The 19,639-nt window shown below is 42.0% G+C and overlaps 1 protein-coding gene across 1 annotated transcript in view; it reads left to right on the forward strand.

The window, feature by feature from the left end:
- CHN2 (chimerin 2) overlaps nucleotides 1–19,639 on the forward strand; it is a 149,294-nt gene that overhangs the window by 39,376 nt on the left and 90,279 nt on the right. Inside the window, exon 2 of the mRNA XM_081882267.1 lies at nucleotides 14,161–14,199. Within this exon, the coding sequence (XP_081738393.1) occupies nucleotides 14,161–14,199 (39 nt within the window). The remainder of the gene's footprint in view (nucleotides 1–14,160; nucleotides 14,200–19,639) is intronic.

The raw sequence follows: 19,639 nt of genomic DNA on the forward strand, positions 1-19,639 counted from the left end.
ATAATCATACTTCAAAATAATGTCTTTTCCCTGAAAGGTCATCAGATACATTTATCAGAAGATGGTGATAATGACTTGTTTTTGATAGAATTTCAAAACCATTTGAATAATGAATAGAAGTAGAAATTGCCTAATGATGCTATTGCTTGATCCAGTCCATAGCCAATGATAAAAGAATGGGCAGTTAGGCCTCTTTATTCCCACTGAAGTTCTTTTCTATTATTGGAATCAGGAAATGATTCTTTATGTCTTCCCCCTGGGGCATTGGGTTGCAATAGCGACTAAGTACCAAAAGCTGATCCATGCTGAGTTCAGCATATGGCATCAGCAGTTGCGCAGATAATTTAGCCCTTTGCAGCACAGCTGAAAGTCAGCTTGCATGAGCTGTTGAAAACCAGCAGCTGCCAGGGGCTCAAAGAGTAGCTGTAGTTATAAGCCAGTTTGATGTACCAGCCTAGAACACTTCACTGTGAAGTCAATTCCGCCCTGGCAATGCTGCCCTGTGTCAGATATCGCGATCTACGTTTATTGAAGTAGCTCTTTGAATGAAGGTTATTGGCCTCCTTTAAGATAGAGAACAGGAAAAGAGAAGTCTTATCGCTAATTCATAAAGGGGAGGTTTTTCATTACCATGCTGATGTGGGTAGAGGTAGAAGTGAACTATGAAAAGCTTGCTAATGCTGTTGGGATGAATTTAGTCAAACATTTCTCAAACATGATTTTTAATTATAGTATTCAGCAAAGTCCATCATCACCTTGGTACAATACTTGGGCACCTGGGCAATACTTTTAGGGCATATTGACTGTGACTAAGCCAGTGTGTTGTAAGTGGTTAGAGTATTGGGAAATCCAAGTTCAAATCTCAACTTGGTCATGAAGCTCACTGGACGATCTTGGGTCCCTCCCTCCCTCTTTCTCAGTTTTACCAACCTCACATGGCTGTTGTGATGTTAAAATGGAGGGGTGTACTTTGAACCTTTTGAAGCAAAGGTGGTATATAAACAAAGTTAATAAAATAAAATAATTTTTAAAATTGCCTTGGTTCCTGGTTCCACTAGTTAGTCTAAACATGTTCAGTGGATAAGCCTTTGTCTAGAGCAGAGCTTTCCAAACTGTGTGTTGCGACACATTGGTGTGTTGGTTGCAGTGTGCAAGTGTGTCGTGGAAACGCTCCCCGGGTTCCTGTTGCAATGGGAAAGGTCTAACCCCTGGTTTGCTAGCAAAACAGAATTACCATGTCGCCAAATGATGCATGTCTAAAAAGTGTGTCACCAACAAGTTTGGAAAGCTTTGGGTCTAGAGATTTGCTTTAAAACACTGAAAAGCCAAATTGTTATGAGAGTGACACAACTAAACATGCTGCCTTTGGGCAAATTATAAAATGTCTGTAGCCATTAAAAGGTATAAAATATATCACCAGGTCTATTTAGCTATGATGCTATCTGTATACCACTGTCTTCATTCAGGATCAAGAGGACATCCTGAAATGATTTAGAAGTTCCCTTCAGTGGAACAATAGGAGGTAGGAACCTCTTAAAAGGGAGGAGACTTCCTTGTCCTCTAGCTCAACTGTTTCCTGCCACACACTAGGAGGTTTTGGTCAACTGACAATTACAAAAGGAAAGAGGGAGACGTAAGGGGCACACAGACCTTCCTCTTCCTCCTATTCCCATCTTTAGCCTTGATTAGGTAGTCAGGAAATACATTTTGCTTGTGCTAACCTCTTGTCCACAGCTGGAAAATGGAGCCATGGAAAAAGGTAGCCATGTCAGCCCATTATGGGGGGTGGGACATTTATTGTAGCCAAAACGTTACAAAAGCATCACAAGCTATTGAGTTCTCCAGAAGTTTTCATTAGGTAAGACATTAAATAGAGCATACTTCCAATAAACCCTACTGAAATCAGAGTTAAATATGCATAAGATGGCACTGTGAGTTGATAAAATATTTCCAAGATACTTGTAGCCTTTTATGAGTAATTAAAATCGTTTCTGAGATTTTTTTTTATGCCGTACGAAAACTTAGCTGTACAAATTTCCATGCTATTTCACGAGGAAATGATCAGTTTCTTTAGCTGTTATTGCTGTTTTCTAGAATTTAATAAAAATTGTAAATTGGTTGACATATTTTCCAGAATGTGATTTGTTTGATGGCAGTGCTTTTTAAATTCAAACAGAAGGCTGTTTAATATTTGGAATATTAATTATTTTGCAAGAACAGCACTCCTAGGGAGATAATTAGCAGAACTCCGGAATTAGGACATGCCTTAGAGACATCCTGTAAAATAACTGCAACTCTTCAAGAAAATGTGCTAAGCTTTGGGGTAAGCCAAAAATTATAAGTTTTGCAAGTCTGTTAAAAAAAAAAGCAAATTACTGAAGGATGTAAATGTTAACACCAACTTATTATGCCTACTAACTTATTTTGAGGGATTTCAGACTGATGATAAGACTCTCATACAATCGGCAACACAGTTTTAGGAACAGTAAAACCTGAGCCCAAAGATGCTGTTTATATGTTTCATAGGTAAAGGTAAAGGGACCCCTGACCATTAGGTCCAGTTGTGGCCGACTCTGGGGTTGTGGCGCTCATCTCGCTTTATGTGGCCAGCATGACTAAGCCGCTTCTGGCGAACCAGAGCAGCGCACGGAAGCACCGTTTACCTTCCCGCCAGAGTGGTACCTATTTATCTACTTGCACTTTGACGTGCTTTCTAACTGCTAGGTTGGCAGGAGCAGGGACCGAGCAACGGGAGCTCACCCCGGCGCAGGGATTCGAACCGCCGACCTTCTGATTGGCAAGCTCTAGGCTCTGTGGTTTAACCCACAGAGCCACCCGCGTCCCTATATGTTTCATTACCAAGCTTAAATAAAATAAGGCAGCAAAATGTTCAGCACAGATATAACAGTGTGATCCCATGCATGTTTACCCAGAGGTAAGTTCCATGGCATTCAGTGGGGCTTTATTCTAGGATCTAGGTAAACGTCTTAGCAGGGATAGGGAACCTCAGTTCTGGAATCTGAATGCCCTGCTTTCCAACCCAGTAGGCTTTCCACAGACAACCCCCCTCATTTGGTACAGCTGAAACGTAGCTATATTATACAGATGGAAGAGCCCCATCCTCTTCTTCCCATTTTTCCTCTTCCAACAAAATGGCCCCCAGCTCTCAGAAAGCTAGCTATGAAAGATTCACCATTCCTGTGCTATAGGATGGTAGCCTGAATGTTTCTCTTTGAAGATTCTGCCTTTCGTAGCAAATTTAACATAGAGCTTAATTTTCAGCCTTTGTTTTCATTGCAGTCACTGAGATGCGCTTATAGGTTACATTTCAGGACTAAAGACACGGAGAGATTTGCTTTGTCTTCTGTTGAATCAGGGTATACAAGATAAGTTACTAAACACACTGTTACACATTTCTAGCAGTTTTTGCATCATGCCGAAATAACATAGGCAGTAGGTAGCACCAGCTAAACAAGAGCCCAGAAACCCCAAACTCTAGTAAAAGTTAGCACAAAGGCGGATGTCTGTGGTAATTATATGTTCCAAAATGCCAGCAGATGCCAAGTCCATGTTGTCGTTGCCTCTAAAACACTCAGCTCTGTTTCTCTGTATCCACTGAGTCGGGTGAGGCTGTGCACATCCTGGACTCAGTGTTTGGCTGGATGTGGACCAATAAGTTGAAGCTGAATCCTGACGAGACAGCGGTCATGTGGGTGGGCCATAACCAGGTCCAGGAATTGGGTAGGTTTTCTTTTCTGGCAGTCCTTCTGAACTAACAGGTGTGTAGTCTGGGGCTCCTGGGAGTGCCCCTAGATACATCAGTGCCGCTAGAGGTTCCAGTGTCCTTTATGGTGTATGCCTGGTACACCAGGTTTGTCCATCCCTGGACATATACAGCTGTGGCCCATGTGCTGGTAACCTGAAGATTGGATACGTATAATATACTCTATACCCTTGAAGTTGGTTTGTGGCAAGTAGAATGCTATGACAGCTTTCCTATCAAGGGTAGCGTATCATGAGCACATAACCATTTTTCACTGGCTGCCAATATGCTACTGAGCCTGCTTCACAGTTGCATTGGTTTATAAAGCCCTGTTGAACTTGCGCCCCAGATTTCTAAGAGTGCAGTCAATTTCATGTAGACCTGCCCAGTTGCTAAGATCTGCAAGAGAGGCATGCCTGGCTGTGCTGCATTTAGCCGAAGCTGTCTCACTGGTGGCCGCCCAGCTTTGGAATTCCCACCCCTCTGAGAGATGAATGGCACCAATTCTGTTGAACTTTTGGTACCAGCTCAAGACCTGGTAATTCACCCAGCCCTTTGTTAGTTAGAGTTTAGTGGCAATATGGATGTGTGTGTTTTTCTGTTGCTTGGTCATAATTTATCTGCCTCATATTCTTTTGTGATTGTATATGAATGTGCATTTTAACGAGTGGGTAAGACTTGTTAAATTAATTAATTAAGCATGTGAATTAATCCTCAGCTTCTAATGTATAATGCTCTTTTGTTACACTCACATCTGGCTACTGGCTTGTTTAGGAGCAGTTTTATTTTACTCTTGACAGGTCTCTCCAGTGTCTGGCTATGATGTTTCTGGCTGCCGAGAGTAGGTGGGTTATGAGCTCTTTATGTGAGTGGGCATTATTATCTTAGAAGATGTTCAGTAGGGCCAATTCTTGGGTGGCTTCTAATACTTGCTTAGTTATTTTGCATATTTCCTATATGACTGATGTCCAGAAGAGTTGGATTTTGGGACATTCCCACCACATGTGGAGGTATGTGCCTATGGAGGTGCAGCTTCTCCAGCATTTTGATGAGGCTTCTGGGCATATCAGCGCTAGTTTCCGTGGTGTTAGGTACCATCTGTAACTGAGTTTCAGGGTGAGTTGGGTTTTTTTTTAGCTGAGGTGGATTTAAGGGAGGTTAGACCACATTCCAGTCCATTGGGTGGGGTTAATTCCATAACCTATGTTGTCCTCCCTTTGTTTTTTGATTATGTCGAGGGGGGTTGTGGGATTTTGTAGCAGTATTTTGTATATTGTGGATACCATCCCTTTGCCGTGTCCGTTTGTTGTTAGGAGGAGGTTTTCGGAGGTTGCCTAGTGCCTAGTTACTGCTTTGAATTGCTATGATATTAGAGTCCATATTGTTAGTTCCGCATTTTGCTGAGGCTTGGGAGTAGATTTGTTTGAGGGTTTGTAAGAAGTTGGGACCAAATTTCATGTTAGTTAATACTGCTAATAGGCATTTCCATTCTAGGCAATCAAAAGCTTTGAGGATGTATAGGGACTTAAATGTCAGTGGGAGGTTAGTTGCCATAGTGTGTTCGATCAGATTTAGTAATTTTCTAATGGGATCTGTTATATTGCAGCTAGGGACAAAGCAAGTCTGGTCTGGGGCTATTAATTTGCTTAGGAATTTTTTTAGGCAATTAGCCAAGATTAATGTGAATATCTTGTAGTCTTGGTTTATTAATGAGATCGGGTGGTATGATTCTACTTTGAGGCTGTCTTTGAGTGGTTTTGGAATAGAGACTATTTTGGAGGAGATACAGGTTTTATGAATGGGGCCCCCTTTTATGATGCTGTTAAATAGGCAGGTCATGTAGGGCGTCAGGGGTTTTTTGAATTGCTTATAGAATTCTGCTGTAAAGCCTTCTGGGCCTGGGGCTTTGAGTCGTTTCAGGTTTATGAGGACAGTATCTATTTCCTCTGGTGTAATAGGGCTGTCCATGAATCTTCTTCATCAGTTAAGGTTGGCATGGTCAGTCCTGCTAGGAATTTTTTATTTCCTCCTCTGGTGGGTTGTGGGAAGTGTATAGGTTGGAGTAAAATTCCATAAATTCTGAGATTATTTCTATGGAGGAGAATGTTATGTTGTTGTCTTTTTTGGTGATGCAGTGTATTCTTGTTTTGGGTGATTTTTTCCTACACCTGTTTGCCAAAAGAGTTTTTCACTCCATACTTGTAGAAGGGTTGTTTTGAGTATAGAATGTTGATCATTGTATGGCTGATTTCTCGTGAGTTGAGTTCCCTCCTTTTTTTCTCTTTTAGCTCCTGTTTGTTTGTAGTGTGCTGAATACGGCGGCCCAGTTTCTTTTCTCCAAGTTGAATGCATTTCATTATATTTGCAAATTGCTAGTGAATAAACCTGCTGTACATTTAGGTAAGATTGAGTGTAAGAGCTATTCAGGTCAGGGTTTTCCAAGGCTGTGCATTGCTTTTCACAGTCACTTACAGGAACAGGATTGGATCACCTCATTTACCCTTGACTAGTGGGAGAAGTGAACATGTTCCCCGTGACAGAGATTATAAAATGACATGTGTCAGGCACAATTGAGTGAGCGAAAGCAGTGGTTTGGATTTTGCTAAAGGTTAATAAGTTTTCAGGGAACATATCAATTTCCCTTAGGCAAATAAATGGACATTTTGTTAACTTATGACTACGTTGCAGAAACTGGAACCATTCCTGCAACAGCATTTCTAATTGCAATATTCCCTGTGATCATTTTTGGTCAGTTGCTGCTAGGGCACTCTAAAAATGTGAAAGCATGGAGTTTCCTGGAAATTATACAATAGTTGTATTTGTGGTTCCACATTTACTTTTGAAGCCTGTAGATTTGGCCCCAATTTCTAATTTCTAATTGATAGGTGGATTGAACCATGTGTAAACTGTAAGGTATACTTAAACAAATTCTAACTTACGCTCTAATTCTCAGGATGATTCTGTACACATTCTGTACATCTGAATGTGAACATTGGGAGAGAAGTTGTGTTCAGTTTGGAATACTTTTCAGGAATTCTTCCTTTTTAATTCAAACCACATTTCATACAGTAAATAAGAGCAAAGTTTACTAAATGTATTCATTTTATTCCATATAATATTTTGAGATTTTGTGAAATCCTAATCACAAGATTAAGCAGGAATTTTTATATCATCTTACGATAAGCTCAGAGCCCATTAGGGTGCAGATTCCTCATATCTTCCTGTGGGATTAGCAGACGGCAAACACAATATAATTTGTTCATAACCTTTTTTTATTAAATTAACTTGTATATTAAAATGAATTAATAGAATAAGATATATTATAATTCTGATTTTTGCATTAAAAACTATTAGCAGCATGTATATGCTATAGAGACTGGTTGCTCTTAGCTGTGAAAAATCAGCCGTGCTTGACAATGAATTATGAATATATTTTCATAGCATTTCTTGCTCAGTGGTTTGTCAATTTCAATTGTCACAAAGTTCATACTTTTGGAGGGAAGGTTAGCACAATAATTTCAAAGTGTTACGGAGTTTGGTTTTCCTCTTTCTGTCCTATGGTTGAGTGGTGCCAAATGTTTGGAGGCTAACGTGTTTGGCACGAAAAACGAAGCTTTGGTATGAAAACAAGGGGGAGAAGATCTCTATTCATGCAAGCTCATTGTTCACTGCCCCAGTTGGCTACTACTTGGGTGCATCTTTGTCTTTCTACAAATGATGTCATGCACATAGCCAATCAGATTTGACCACATTGCTGTGTCACTGTAACAACAAAGATGCATTGGGGAAAAATATGACCTAAAGTACCGGCTCTTCAGGACTGGAAGTACACTTGTCGTGAAGTTCTGCTGCTACCTAAACACAAGTTACTGGAGAAGCATCACTGCCAGGATTTGAGATATGAGAGCACTTTTGCTATGCACATACTCCCCACCCCAGAAGGAAAACCCACTTTAGAAGTACAAAACATCCACAAACCTTCCCCTGTTCAATTTGTTTCATGTAAGCCAGTGATGGCCAAACTTGGCCCTCCAGCTGTTTGAGGACTACAACTCCCATGATCCCTAGCCAACAGGACCAGTGGTCAGAGATGATGGGAATTTTAGTCCCAAAACATCTGGAGGGCCGAGTTTGGCCATCACTGATGTAAGCTGTTCTGCCTGATATTTTATGTGGCCAGACAATTACCAAACAAAATAAAGAAAGGATCTAATTTAGGGAATACAATATTAAGATATAACCAAAAAGCAGGGGAAACTATTATGCAACAAACCAGAAGAGGAAGTTGAGGGAAGTTGTAGTGGGGAGGGGGTTATTTGGTTTTGTGTTTATATTCGAGATGATGCTATTGTGATGAAGATAAACATGTACAAATCAATTAAAACTATTTAAAAAAAGAAGAAGTACAAAACATCCATGAACCTTCCTCTGTTCAATTTGTTTCATGTAAGCTGTTCTGCCTGATATTTTATGTAGTCAGATATGTAGACTTTTTACAATTTGAGATAGCGCTCTTCAGAAAACATTGCTACAGTAAGGTGGAGTGTGGTTGTTTGAATAAATGCTCATACTTTATTTAAACCAAGGGTTGCCAAATGAGGCCCATAGCCACATTTGCAAAGCAGAGAAATTGCTGTGGGCACCCACACCCTGCAACCAGCCACAGGCAACAACCTATTTTATCAACTACAGCAGATTGTTTCTTTCAGTTCTATCTTCTGCAGCGGGAGGGGACCCTCCGGGTGTCAGGGACAGCTGCACATTTCTGCAGTGCAAGGGGGTTGGGCTAGATGATCCTCAGGGCCCCTTCCAGCTCTACAATTCTATAATAAATAAATAATAATAAAATTTTATTTATATCCCTCCCTCCCCAGCCGAAGCCGGGCTCAGAGCGGCTAACAACAATAAAATGATACACATTCTAAAATCATTTCATTATAAAATTAACTCCAATCAGATTAATGGCAACCAATTGGGCTAGAGTTCTGTGAGGATTGCCAAAGGAGGGAGTCAGGCTGTGCCTTAGCCAAAGGCCTGGTGGAACAGCTCTGTCTTGCAGGCCCTGCGGAAAGATGTCAAATCCCGCAGGGCCCTAGTCTCTTGTGACAGAGCGTTCCACCAGATTGGAGCCACAGCCGAAAAAGGCCTGGCTCTGGTTGAGGCCAGCCTAACCTCTCTGTGACCTGGGACCTTCAAGATGTAAGTTCCTCTGTGGGACATACCAGGAGAGGCGGTCCCGTAGGTACAAGGGTCCTAGGCCATATAGGAATCTATTATGTATATAGGGCATAAATAATACACTGGGAGGGGATCATTGCCCACACTAAATAAATACTGTTTCTGGGAAGTTCTAGAAAATAGAAACAGAATCGAATAGGGTGGTCCTGAATCGAAGTGTCGCATCGTTGAGTCCTCCCTGTTCCTCCATTTTCCACTTTCCATTTTCCATTCCATTCCCCCAGGATCTGGTCAGTATTCTATCGCCACTGGGCATGCTGAGTCCTCTTTTGGATATTTTGGGGTTTCCTCCATTTCTTTGGTTCCCACCACCACCACCATTTATTTTTGTACTTCTGCAAACCTTTGTGTTTCCCCAAGTCTGCTGGTACTTTCCGCTTTCTAATGGGTGGTGCGTTTTGGCTACCCAAGCAACAGCATGAACATCAGAAATAGACGGAGTGATGAATAAAGCCTCTTAGTGTGCATGGATGTTTGCCAAGGTCCTCGGCCACTGACAGGCTTGAATCTCAGGCATTCCAGGAGCTGGGCTGGAGTCAAGACCCTGAGCAGCTGCATCCTTGTGGAAAGCCATTGGCCTCCTTGGACTCAAGTCATTTTACTGGCTCTTTGCCTTGCTGCATCCCAATCCATGATGATTTGTGCCCTGTCCTATCCCTGTATAAATTTCCCCTTCCTGCTAGCCGACTTTTGGCAGCAAAGCATTTTACTGTATTCAGGTCACGATAATTTCCTCACTTCACCCTGCCTATTTTGCCAGGTTCCTCGGCTCTAATAACTCTCTCATTCCCTTTCTTCGCTCTCCATACTTGCCTGAACCACATTTTTGCTCTCTGGTCCATGGTTTCTCCTCCTCCCTTGGTCAGGTTATCATATCGTTTATTCCATTTTTAAATTGTCCTTCCGCCAAGGTTCTCAGATGGCCCAGAAACTGGCTTGCTGAAAAGCAACTATCTTCCCGAAATCAAGATCCTACTTCTCCCTCCCTCAAAGACTTTGGCTCCACCAGGGCATGATAAGAAGATTCTTGTCCCGCCGTTCTTCAAGCCCGCCTGGAACCAAAAGATTCCAAGGGGAGCAAGATATATCAGCAGAAGTAATAACGTTATTGGGCCTATAGGCTGTTCAAGTAGTGATTTTATATTCCCTCTATAATTATTAATTATAGCGTTCTTCATTTTGTACTCCAGTGGGATGCAGCTTGACTTTTTCCAAGGATGTTTCAAGAATGTTCCTTTCATCTGATGTTATTTACCCTTTGGAAAAGTTTGAACACCTTTCTGAAACGATACTTCAAATACTAGTAATCAAACAAACAAAGAGTAGCAAATGCATACCCCAAACAATCTTCAGACATAATAGCAACTCTCTCTCTCTCTCTCTGGTGATTTAAGATAGTAAAATGTATGCATACATGAGAGAGCCTAACACAAACAAAAGGATTAAAGCAGTTGCCATTTTTAATGTCTTGCACTGATTGTCCCGATCAGACTGGGATAGTAAACACCAGTAATTGGTAAGTGGTTCAGTACACAGCGTAAAGCAAACAATTCACTTATGATTTAATTGTTCAGAATATAATTGCCTTTCAAAGCAAATGCCACTGTATGGTAATTCAGAGCATTTTGAAGTGGATGGGAAATAATAAGCAGGTATCTATGGACATTTCTGTGCTTTTTTTTTTTTTGTTTTTGTTTCCTTTAGTACTTTATCTGAAACCATTCCACGCACATACACATAGTAATCAGGACTGTGCGTATGCTGGTGTTTGCAGTGCTAAACATCATGAGGTGTGAAGGTGAACAGTTGGAGACACATGGTGAATGCATGCCAATGAGCGGCAGACCAGCAATGTTAAAATTAGACAGCTTCAACAAGGATGCATATGCATGCCCATACATTCATCATCATCATCATCAATTTATTGTTTATACCCCTCCCACCTGGCTGGGTTTCCCCAGCCACTCTGGGCGGTTTCCAACAGAATATTAAAAATACAATTAAACATCAAACATTAAAAACTTCCCTAAACGGGGCTGCCTTCAGATGTCTTCTAAAAGTCAGATAGTTGTTTATTTCCTTGACATCAGATGGGAGGGTGTTCCACAGGGCGGGCGCCACTACCGAGAAGGCCCTCTGCCTTGTTCCCTGTAACCTCACTTCTCTCAGTGAGGGAACCGCCAAATGCCCTCAGAGCTGGACCCCAGTGTCAGGGCTGGACGATGGGGGTGGAGATGCTCCTTCAGGTATACTGGGCCAAGGCCGTTTAGGACTTTAAAGGTCAGCACCAACACTTTGAACTGTAATCCGAAACGTACTAGGAGCCAGTGTAGGTCTTTCAGGACTGGTGTTACATGGTCTCGGCGGCCACTCCCAGTCACCAGCTTAGCTGCCACATTCTGGATTAGTTGTAGTTTCCGGGTCACCTTCAAAGGTAGCCCCACGCAGAGAGCATTGCAGTAGTCCAAGCGTGTGTCATTTACATATCACTTGCACTCAGCATTCACACATGCTGCACATTTATCAACCCTTATAGCCTATTCGTGCTTCCTCTGAAGTAAGTTCAGGTTCCAAGTAAGAGCACTCTCAGATGCCACCCTTTGTCTGATGTGTTCATTACTACTGGTACTCCCAACTCTTGGCGTCAATGGCAGTGACATGGAGCAGTTTTCTGTGCTGCCCTTCATTCTAAGCATTCTCAAGGCTGCTTACGATAATAAAAATAATATATCATAACAGGCTAGTAACAGAATTAAGTTGTGTCATTTGTCACTATTCCCATCTTAGTATCAGCTATGTATGCGCAGTTCTGTTTTTTGCTTTACAGAAAGTTTATTCGTGTCGCAGTTGCAAATCTTCACAAACGTAGCTTTCCAATAGTCTTGATTTTCTGTTGCAGCAGAATATGAAAATACAGATAAAACTCTTCCAGCCATTTGCTCATCAAACCAGCCCTTTTTTTAATTAGTTTCCCACATGTTTACTTTAATATGAATGTGAGAGTCTCATAAAATTCCGTCTTCCTTTTAATGCTCATTAGCTTATAAAGGCAACCTCTTTCGGCTTCATAATAACATTGTACTTGGCTTGTTTCCTGAAGTAAGATTGCAAATGAAAGTGTGGATCAAGCAGGAGTACTGCAACGGAAAACAAGTGTTTTACTTCTACAATGTGTCAGCGCATTTGTCTTTACATACCGGTACTGGATTATCTAGTTACTATGATCAAAGCTGATGTTAATAAGATAATTTAATAAGCATCCAATGCCACAGACTTGGGTATTAGGAGGGCGGGGGAAAAGTCATTTCTGGCCATCCGTCCTTACTTTGAAGGATAGATGCAACAAACGGTATTAAACATTGCTGTGAAACAGCTTATTTGTATAGAAAGAAGCCATAATGATAAACGTAAGATCAGTTGAATGAACAGTAGCAACGCCAGATGCAATCAAGCTTGCAGTATATAGCATTTAGAATTATTGATGAAATATGGTTAACTCTGCATTTATTTTAAGTATATCCATTTTGCAAATTAATGATACATCCCAATATTAGGGAAACAGAATTATGTTAGACATTGGCTATAAGAAATGAAGAAAGCCTCAGCCAGAGCGGTCTAGTGTTAAAGTGATTGTTTTGAGAGTTAAGTGGTTGGAGAATTGTGTGGAGGAGTAGATGATAAATGTATCTATATATTGCTAGAGTTTATTGCCTCAAATGCATAGTCTCATTTTTAAAAGCACACTGCAGTTAATCACTTGCACGGCATACCCACTGTGTATGTAGGTATATATAATGCACAAATACGTGTGAGCTCAGGAAATGTGCTTGGATTTTTCATTACCATAAGTAGCATAGGAATAGAAAACATCAGATTGTTTTAATTAACCTGCATATTGTTTCTAGATTAATGATACAGTCTACTCGGTCATTGTATTTATCATTATAATGATACACGTTGCAAAAGCAGCCTGTAGGATGCCGTAGCAGAAATAAATGGCCACCTTTGCTGAAGCAAAGTAAACTGGGTGCTTATGCATGAGTGTAAATGTGAGCAGCTACAGAAGTTTAAATGTTCTTCCAATCCACGTTTCGTGGCCTCTCCCACCTTCCCCCTGATGTCTATGACCTTGGGTTCATGGACAGGATGTGGTCATCAAAACAAGGCATGCTCATCTGCTATAGGTACAATACTGTAGGTATTGGTATTTTGCCTGTGACTTCCTTTCTGCTCCATATATGTCGACTCACATATTCCGAATAATAACAGAGTCAATAGGTAAAATAAAGTGTTTGGTGTTTGTCTACAAAGGTAGTTGTACTTCACAGGTATATCATGGAGTATGCCCTGGTTAAAAAAACCCCAAACGATTTCAGGATTTGTGGCCCACAGGGAACCCTCACAAGAACCTGCATCATTACATTGTGAGAAGGGGCACTGCTACTACCTGCTGTGTATTGGAGGGTTGTTCAGCCAGTATACTGTTTCCTCTATTTTGCAGGGTAGTTTCTCTGTATCCATGGGGCTTCATGCTCTCCACCCTGTTCCTTTCCTTGGACACATGGGGGAAATGGACGGAGGAGGTGTAGGTTTCATACTCTGACGCACGGGATCCTCTCCCAGTTAAATTTCTTATTACAGGGAACCAGGCAGAGGGCCTTCTTGGTAGTGGCACCCGCCCTGTGGAATGCCCTCCCACCAAATGTCAAAGAGAACAACAACTACCAGACTTTTAGAAGACATCTGAAGGCAGCCCTGTTTAGGGAAGCTTTTAATGTTTGATGCATTACTGTATTTGAATATTTTGTTGAATGCCGCCCAGAGTGGCTGGGGAAGCCGAGCCAGATGGGCGGGGTATTAATAATAATAATAATAATAATAATAATAATAATACTTATTATTATTATCTGTGTTGTCCTTGCAGCTCCAGTTGCAGCAGTGGATTTACAGTCCCCTGTGGATGTTTGCATTGGTTTGCATCTGTGACAGGGTACCTACACAACTCCTATGAAATGACAAATATTGCGGGGAGGGGATATCATATATTACGCTAAATTCAATGGTAACGTCTAGTACTCTTCAGTTCTGTATAGGAGTTACATGCCAAATGGTTCACTGAGCTTTTGGTTGACTGCTTTTTTCTTTTGTCACTATTTTAGATGCCGAAGAGTATCAGCCCCCAATATGGAAATCATACCGTGAGTATCAGAAACTGGAATTTGGGGGTGGGAGGAGGGCAGGGGAACTAACATGGGAGACTTTGGAAGGGCATTGTGTATGATTTGAGGAACCTAAAGGAAATGAGCATTGATAAGAGGAACCGTGGGAGCAGATGCTTAAGTTCCAAGTCAAATTTATCTTTTTAAAATAACAATTTTAGTAAGGTTAAAAGCTATCTAGAGAAGGCGTGGAAGAATCATCAGTGGGTTTTAAGAGACTAGAAAGGCATCTGTAAGGGATTTCTAAGTATAAGGTTGCTTGCCTTGTGGCATGAAATTAGAATAGAGCAACAATCTTATATACACTTACCTGAGAATAAGTCCCATTGCATCCAGGTGGACATTTGTAGGATTGCATTGCACATGGTTGCTGGGATTTCTTCTTGCTCCACATTTGCTAACCACCTGCCAAAGCCAAGAAACATCAGTTTTGGAATAGCTGCTTTGAAATGGGTGGGGTGACCTGTCTAAGCCACTGCCATTACGTAGGTGCTTATTAACTGGACATAAAAGTCAGAGAAACAGAAATGGAACCAACAGATGTGACAAAGAGTGTGTTGATTGACTAAAGGTGCAGCACAAAATCCCTGGCGCAGGAGTGCAGGCAGAGAAAAAAAAAGAGAGATTTATTCCAAGGGCAGGTCCTGGCATGATTCTAAGAACAGCCCTTAAAAGCTCGTTTTATTGTTCTTGCTAACACAACAGTCTGTCATTAGAGACTTAGGAGATCACATGGTGTATATGTTTTAATTATATGTACTGCTGAAACAGAAAAAGGATGCTGCCAATCTGTTGTCAAGAATTTATTTTGTGTGTGTGTGTGTGTGTGTGTGTGTGTGTGTGTGTAAGCCTCATTCATTTTACCATGTGGCAAGGCAAAAACTGCAGCGGGCCTTCATGTTTTTCTTAACTTTGGTTGTAGTTGGACCATTAATTCAAGACAAGTTTCTGGGAACCTGGTTGTTGTTTTACTCCCACTTCCAAAGGAATATTGAATAGGATGTCAATCATATATTTAGTGCTGGAGAAAGCCACATTCAAAATGAAGAATTTGAAAGCATGGAATATACAGGATAAGTTTTCAAAGACTGAATCCAGATGCCATGCCTGTCAGCTTTAGAGCTTGTTGGATTTGCCTCTAATCTACAAATACTATTGTCACCCACACATGCTACCCTTGAGCCCTAGTTCAGATGCCATGTTGTTTTTACATTATTTCTCATGTACAGTGACATTGCAAACACAGATTGTTGGGCTGGAGACCAGTCTGAGAGCGGACTGAGACTATATGGTAAAGTGCCATTGGTCTCAAATTGGGAACTCTGGCAGCTAGACACAACTGTCTTAGGCTCTGAGCCACTGTTTCTACTGGGCTGCTATCTGCTGTGATGGTTGTTGTTGTTTTATGTTGCTCTTCCTCCAAAGGAACCCAGGACAGCAAACATTGTTGTTGTTTAGTTGTTTAGTCGTGTCTGACTCTTTGTGACCCCATGGACCAGAGCACGCCAGGCATTCCTGTCTTCCACTGCCTCCCGGAGTTTCGCCAAATTCATGTTGGTCGCTTCTATAACACTGTCCAACCATCTCGTCTTCTGTCGTCCCCTTCTCCTTGTGCCCTCAATCTTACCCAACAGCTTACCCACAAACCTCAGCTTCAGGATTTGTCCTTCCAGGGAGCACTCAGGGCTGATTTCCTTAAGAATGGAGAGGTTTGATCTTCTTGCAGTCTATGGGACTCTCAAGAGTCTCCTCCAGCACCACAATTCAAAAGCTAATACAGCAAACATGGCAGTACTAAAAAAGTACAGTTAAAACATATAAAATCAGTTAGACACCAACAATGCTGTTAGCCGCAATGAGTTACAGAGACTTACCCTTCCATAATTGTCAGGTGACGCAGAAGACCAATCAGTTGCATTTCACCTCATTAGAGATGGCTCAGTTCCCTGAGACTCACTTTGTAATGGTTCTTTCTGAATGTTATCTGGGGGCTCACAGAAATCACAACCATTCAGTATGCCTTTCTCCTTCCCTTTCCTTGAAACTAACCTTCCAGAAGCAACAGATAGGGGGAGAGGCATGAAGGAAAGGGTTGCTTTTTAAAAAACTTAAATTAGATGCAAAGCTTTATCCACAAGGAGTTCCTAGCTGAAATACCATGCAGAATTGTAGAATCGTAAAAGTTGGAAGGGACCATGGAGGTCTTCTAGTCCAAGCCTTTGCTTCATGCAAGATCTGCAGTGAAGGATGCAATTATGGCATTCTTGGTGGACAGCTGCACAACCTCTGCACAGAAAGAGCCCACCACTTTGCAAGTGTTGCTCGGACAATCAGCTGTTACCATTAAGAAGTTAATTTTAACGTTTCCCTGAAATCTGCTTCCATGCAATATTCACTCAGTAGTTCTAGTCCTGACCACCCTCCAAAGACTTATTCATTCATTCATTCATTCATTCATTCATTCATTCATTCTCTACCTTTTCCCTTGGCAGGGACTGAAGGCAGCTTGCAGATAAAATAAGAACAGCTAAAACAACCCCTAGGTTTTTAAAAAATTAGGCACTACACATATCTCTATCTCTATATATAGCTATCTACACACACACACACACACACACACACACACACACACACACACACACACATGTTCTATTAAAAGCATAGAATCACAACGAAAACAGTACAGCAATAGCCTCCTCATTAAAACAGTCAATTTCGAAAAGCCTGTTGGAACAGGAAAATATTCATCTGCCAGTGAAAAGACAAGAAGGAGGCCAGTCTAGCTTCTCCAGGGATGGAGTTCCAAAGTCTGGGAGCAGCTGCCAAGGAGGCCTTCTCCCATGTCCCTACCAAGCGTGCCTATATGGGTGGTGGGACCAAGAGAAGAGCTTCCCTAAAGAACTCATAGCCCAGGCAGCTTTGTATGAGGAAATGCAATCCTTCAATTAGCCATATGGGAGTAACAGAGAACTAGCCAGCTTTTGGCACTTGAGATGTACCTTTCTAGGGCCCGCCTTATTTCTTTAATTTTAGTAGTGCTTTGCACTATTTTTAATGTTGTGTTTTAATGGTTGTAACCTGCCCTGGGACCTCAGGGTAGGTAATAAATTGCAACAACACAACAGCAGCAGCAGCAGCAGCAGCAGCAGCAGCAGCAACAGCAACAGCAACAGCAACAACAACAACAACAACAACAACAACAACAACAACAACAACCACCACCACCACCACCACCACCACCACCACCACCACCACCTTTTATGCATAACAGCCTTTCAGGTATTTGAATGCCATCATGTCTCCCCATAATCTGTTCTTTCCAGGCTAAACGTCCCCAGATCTTTGAACTGTTCCACCTAAGATTTAGTTCCTCCATCCTGGTTGCCCTTCTCTGGGCCCATCCCACTTTGTCTATGTTCTTCCTAGTGCGATTGGTGCCCAGAATTGGGCTCAGTACTCCAGATGTGGCTTGACTAATGCAAATAGAGTGGAACTATTGTTTTCCATGATCTGGGCACCGTGCTTCTGCTAACGTAGCCTGAGGTTGCATTAGTTTGTTTAGCAGGCACATTGCACTGCTGGCTTGTGATGCTGTGTGCTGGTGCCAAGACAGGTCTCTCCCACCCTATACTAGTGCCTTTAGAGTTTTTGTGCCTACGTGCAGGACTTCTGCCAAGTCTCCAAATGCCTTGGAAAGTGATGAAACTGGTAAGCTACATTTTCAGGATTCTTTGCACTGAGCTTCTTCTCAGTAAGGCCATCTGTGTTGCACATTTCTTACATTGCTCTGCGTGATGGTCATGGCCCATCAATCTTCTGACACCGTGTTGTATTCTGCCATTTATATAGGAACTCACTACAAGCTGAGCTAGTGGTAGAACAAAATTGATTTTTGAAGTGGCTTGAGAGCCTGCATAAGGTAGTAACAAACTTCTCCGGTCATACCTCAGAGCCAGCTCTCCAGAAGTTGCCCCCTGCATCATAACTGTTTCTCGTAAAGGGACCACAGGCCAGATATTTAGTTGGCCATGCATACAATTTACCAAGGAGCAACCCTCTTTTTTGCATCTCCCCTTCCTTGGGTGTTGTTGCCATTCAAGCTAAAGGGGAATTGATTCAGTTTGTAATGTCCTGAGATTATGGTGCCCCTAGCCATAATGTGAAGTCATTCATTGTTTCTGTAGTGACAGGTGGTCATTTCCAAACTCAGCAACATCACTGCTCCAGTCTGAGCAACTTGGCTCTTATCGAATGACCAAGCTGGTATCAGGCTGCCTCTACCAGCTTGCTAGATTTCCTTTCTTTAAAGCAACTGCTGTCACGTGAATGGGTATAGCATGTTGTTCACTGCATGTTTGTGTCAGTGCGCCCTATCAGAGGCTTGCTACACATTGAACATGCATTATAAAAGGGAGTTTAGAATGGTGACAAAAGATGTGCATAGCCCTTCCCTGTTCTGTGGCTCTTTGTGAAGGGCCTTTTCCCCATTGGGATTCAAATCACTTGAACCCCATTGGTGTGTGAAAATTCACTGCCAGGACAATTTGGAGCAGAGGAATGATGAGCAAGGGAAGACTAACACATTCCCTTTCACTTGCTTTACTGCTCCAAATCTTATTCTCCGAAAACTGTGTTTTTTAAAATGACATCTGGGTTCTTCTGTACACGTATTGGTGTGCAATGAGTTGTTTGGCCCTCAGGCTAGCCAAAAGACTTGACTGCAGCGTACAGCAATAACACACCTCATGCTGATCATTTCCTGTTTTTGACTCACTTAATTAGGGATGTGCAAGCTCCCTCCAGTTTGATTCATAATTGGCTCGGTTTTTCAAAGCATTCTCAGAAAACACCTGGAGAAAGTTCAGGGTTTTCTCAAGAGTTAGTTCTTGGGAATAGTGCTTGGGAGAATTAAACCTGCTGTTGCTGTTCCCCTCTTCTCAAACTGGGAAACGTGTGGCGTTGTGGTCTAAACCACTGAGCCTGTTTGTGCTTGCCGATCAGAAGGTCGGTGGTTTGAACCCACAGAGCTCCCGTTGCTCTGCCCCAGCTTCTGCCAACCTAGCAATTTGAAAGCATATCAGCGCAAATAGATAAATAGGTATCACTGCGGTAGGAAGGTAAACAGCGTTTCTGTGCACTCTGTTTTCCATCACGGTGTTCCATGGTGCCAGAAGTGGTTTAGTCATGCTGGCCACATGGTCTAGAAAATTGTCTGAAGACAGACGACTGCTCTCTTGGCCTGAAAAGTGAGATGAGTGCCATAACCCCATAGTCACCTTTGACTGGACTTAACTGTCCAGAGGTCCTTTGCCTTTTACCTCTTCTCAAACATACCTTGAAAGGAAAGCTGTGGTTGCACTGAAGGCTGGTGACAGTGTTCATTTCATACTACCATTCCCAGACTTTCAACAGCAGTGGA

This window comes from Podarcis erhardii (genome assembly GCF_964252035.2).
Source record: "Podarcis erhardii genome assembly, chromosome: 12".
Classification (NCBI taxonomy): domain Eukaryota; kingdom Metazoa; phylum Chordata; class Lepidosauria; order Squamata; family Lacertidae; genus Podarcis; species Podarcis erhardii.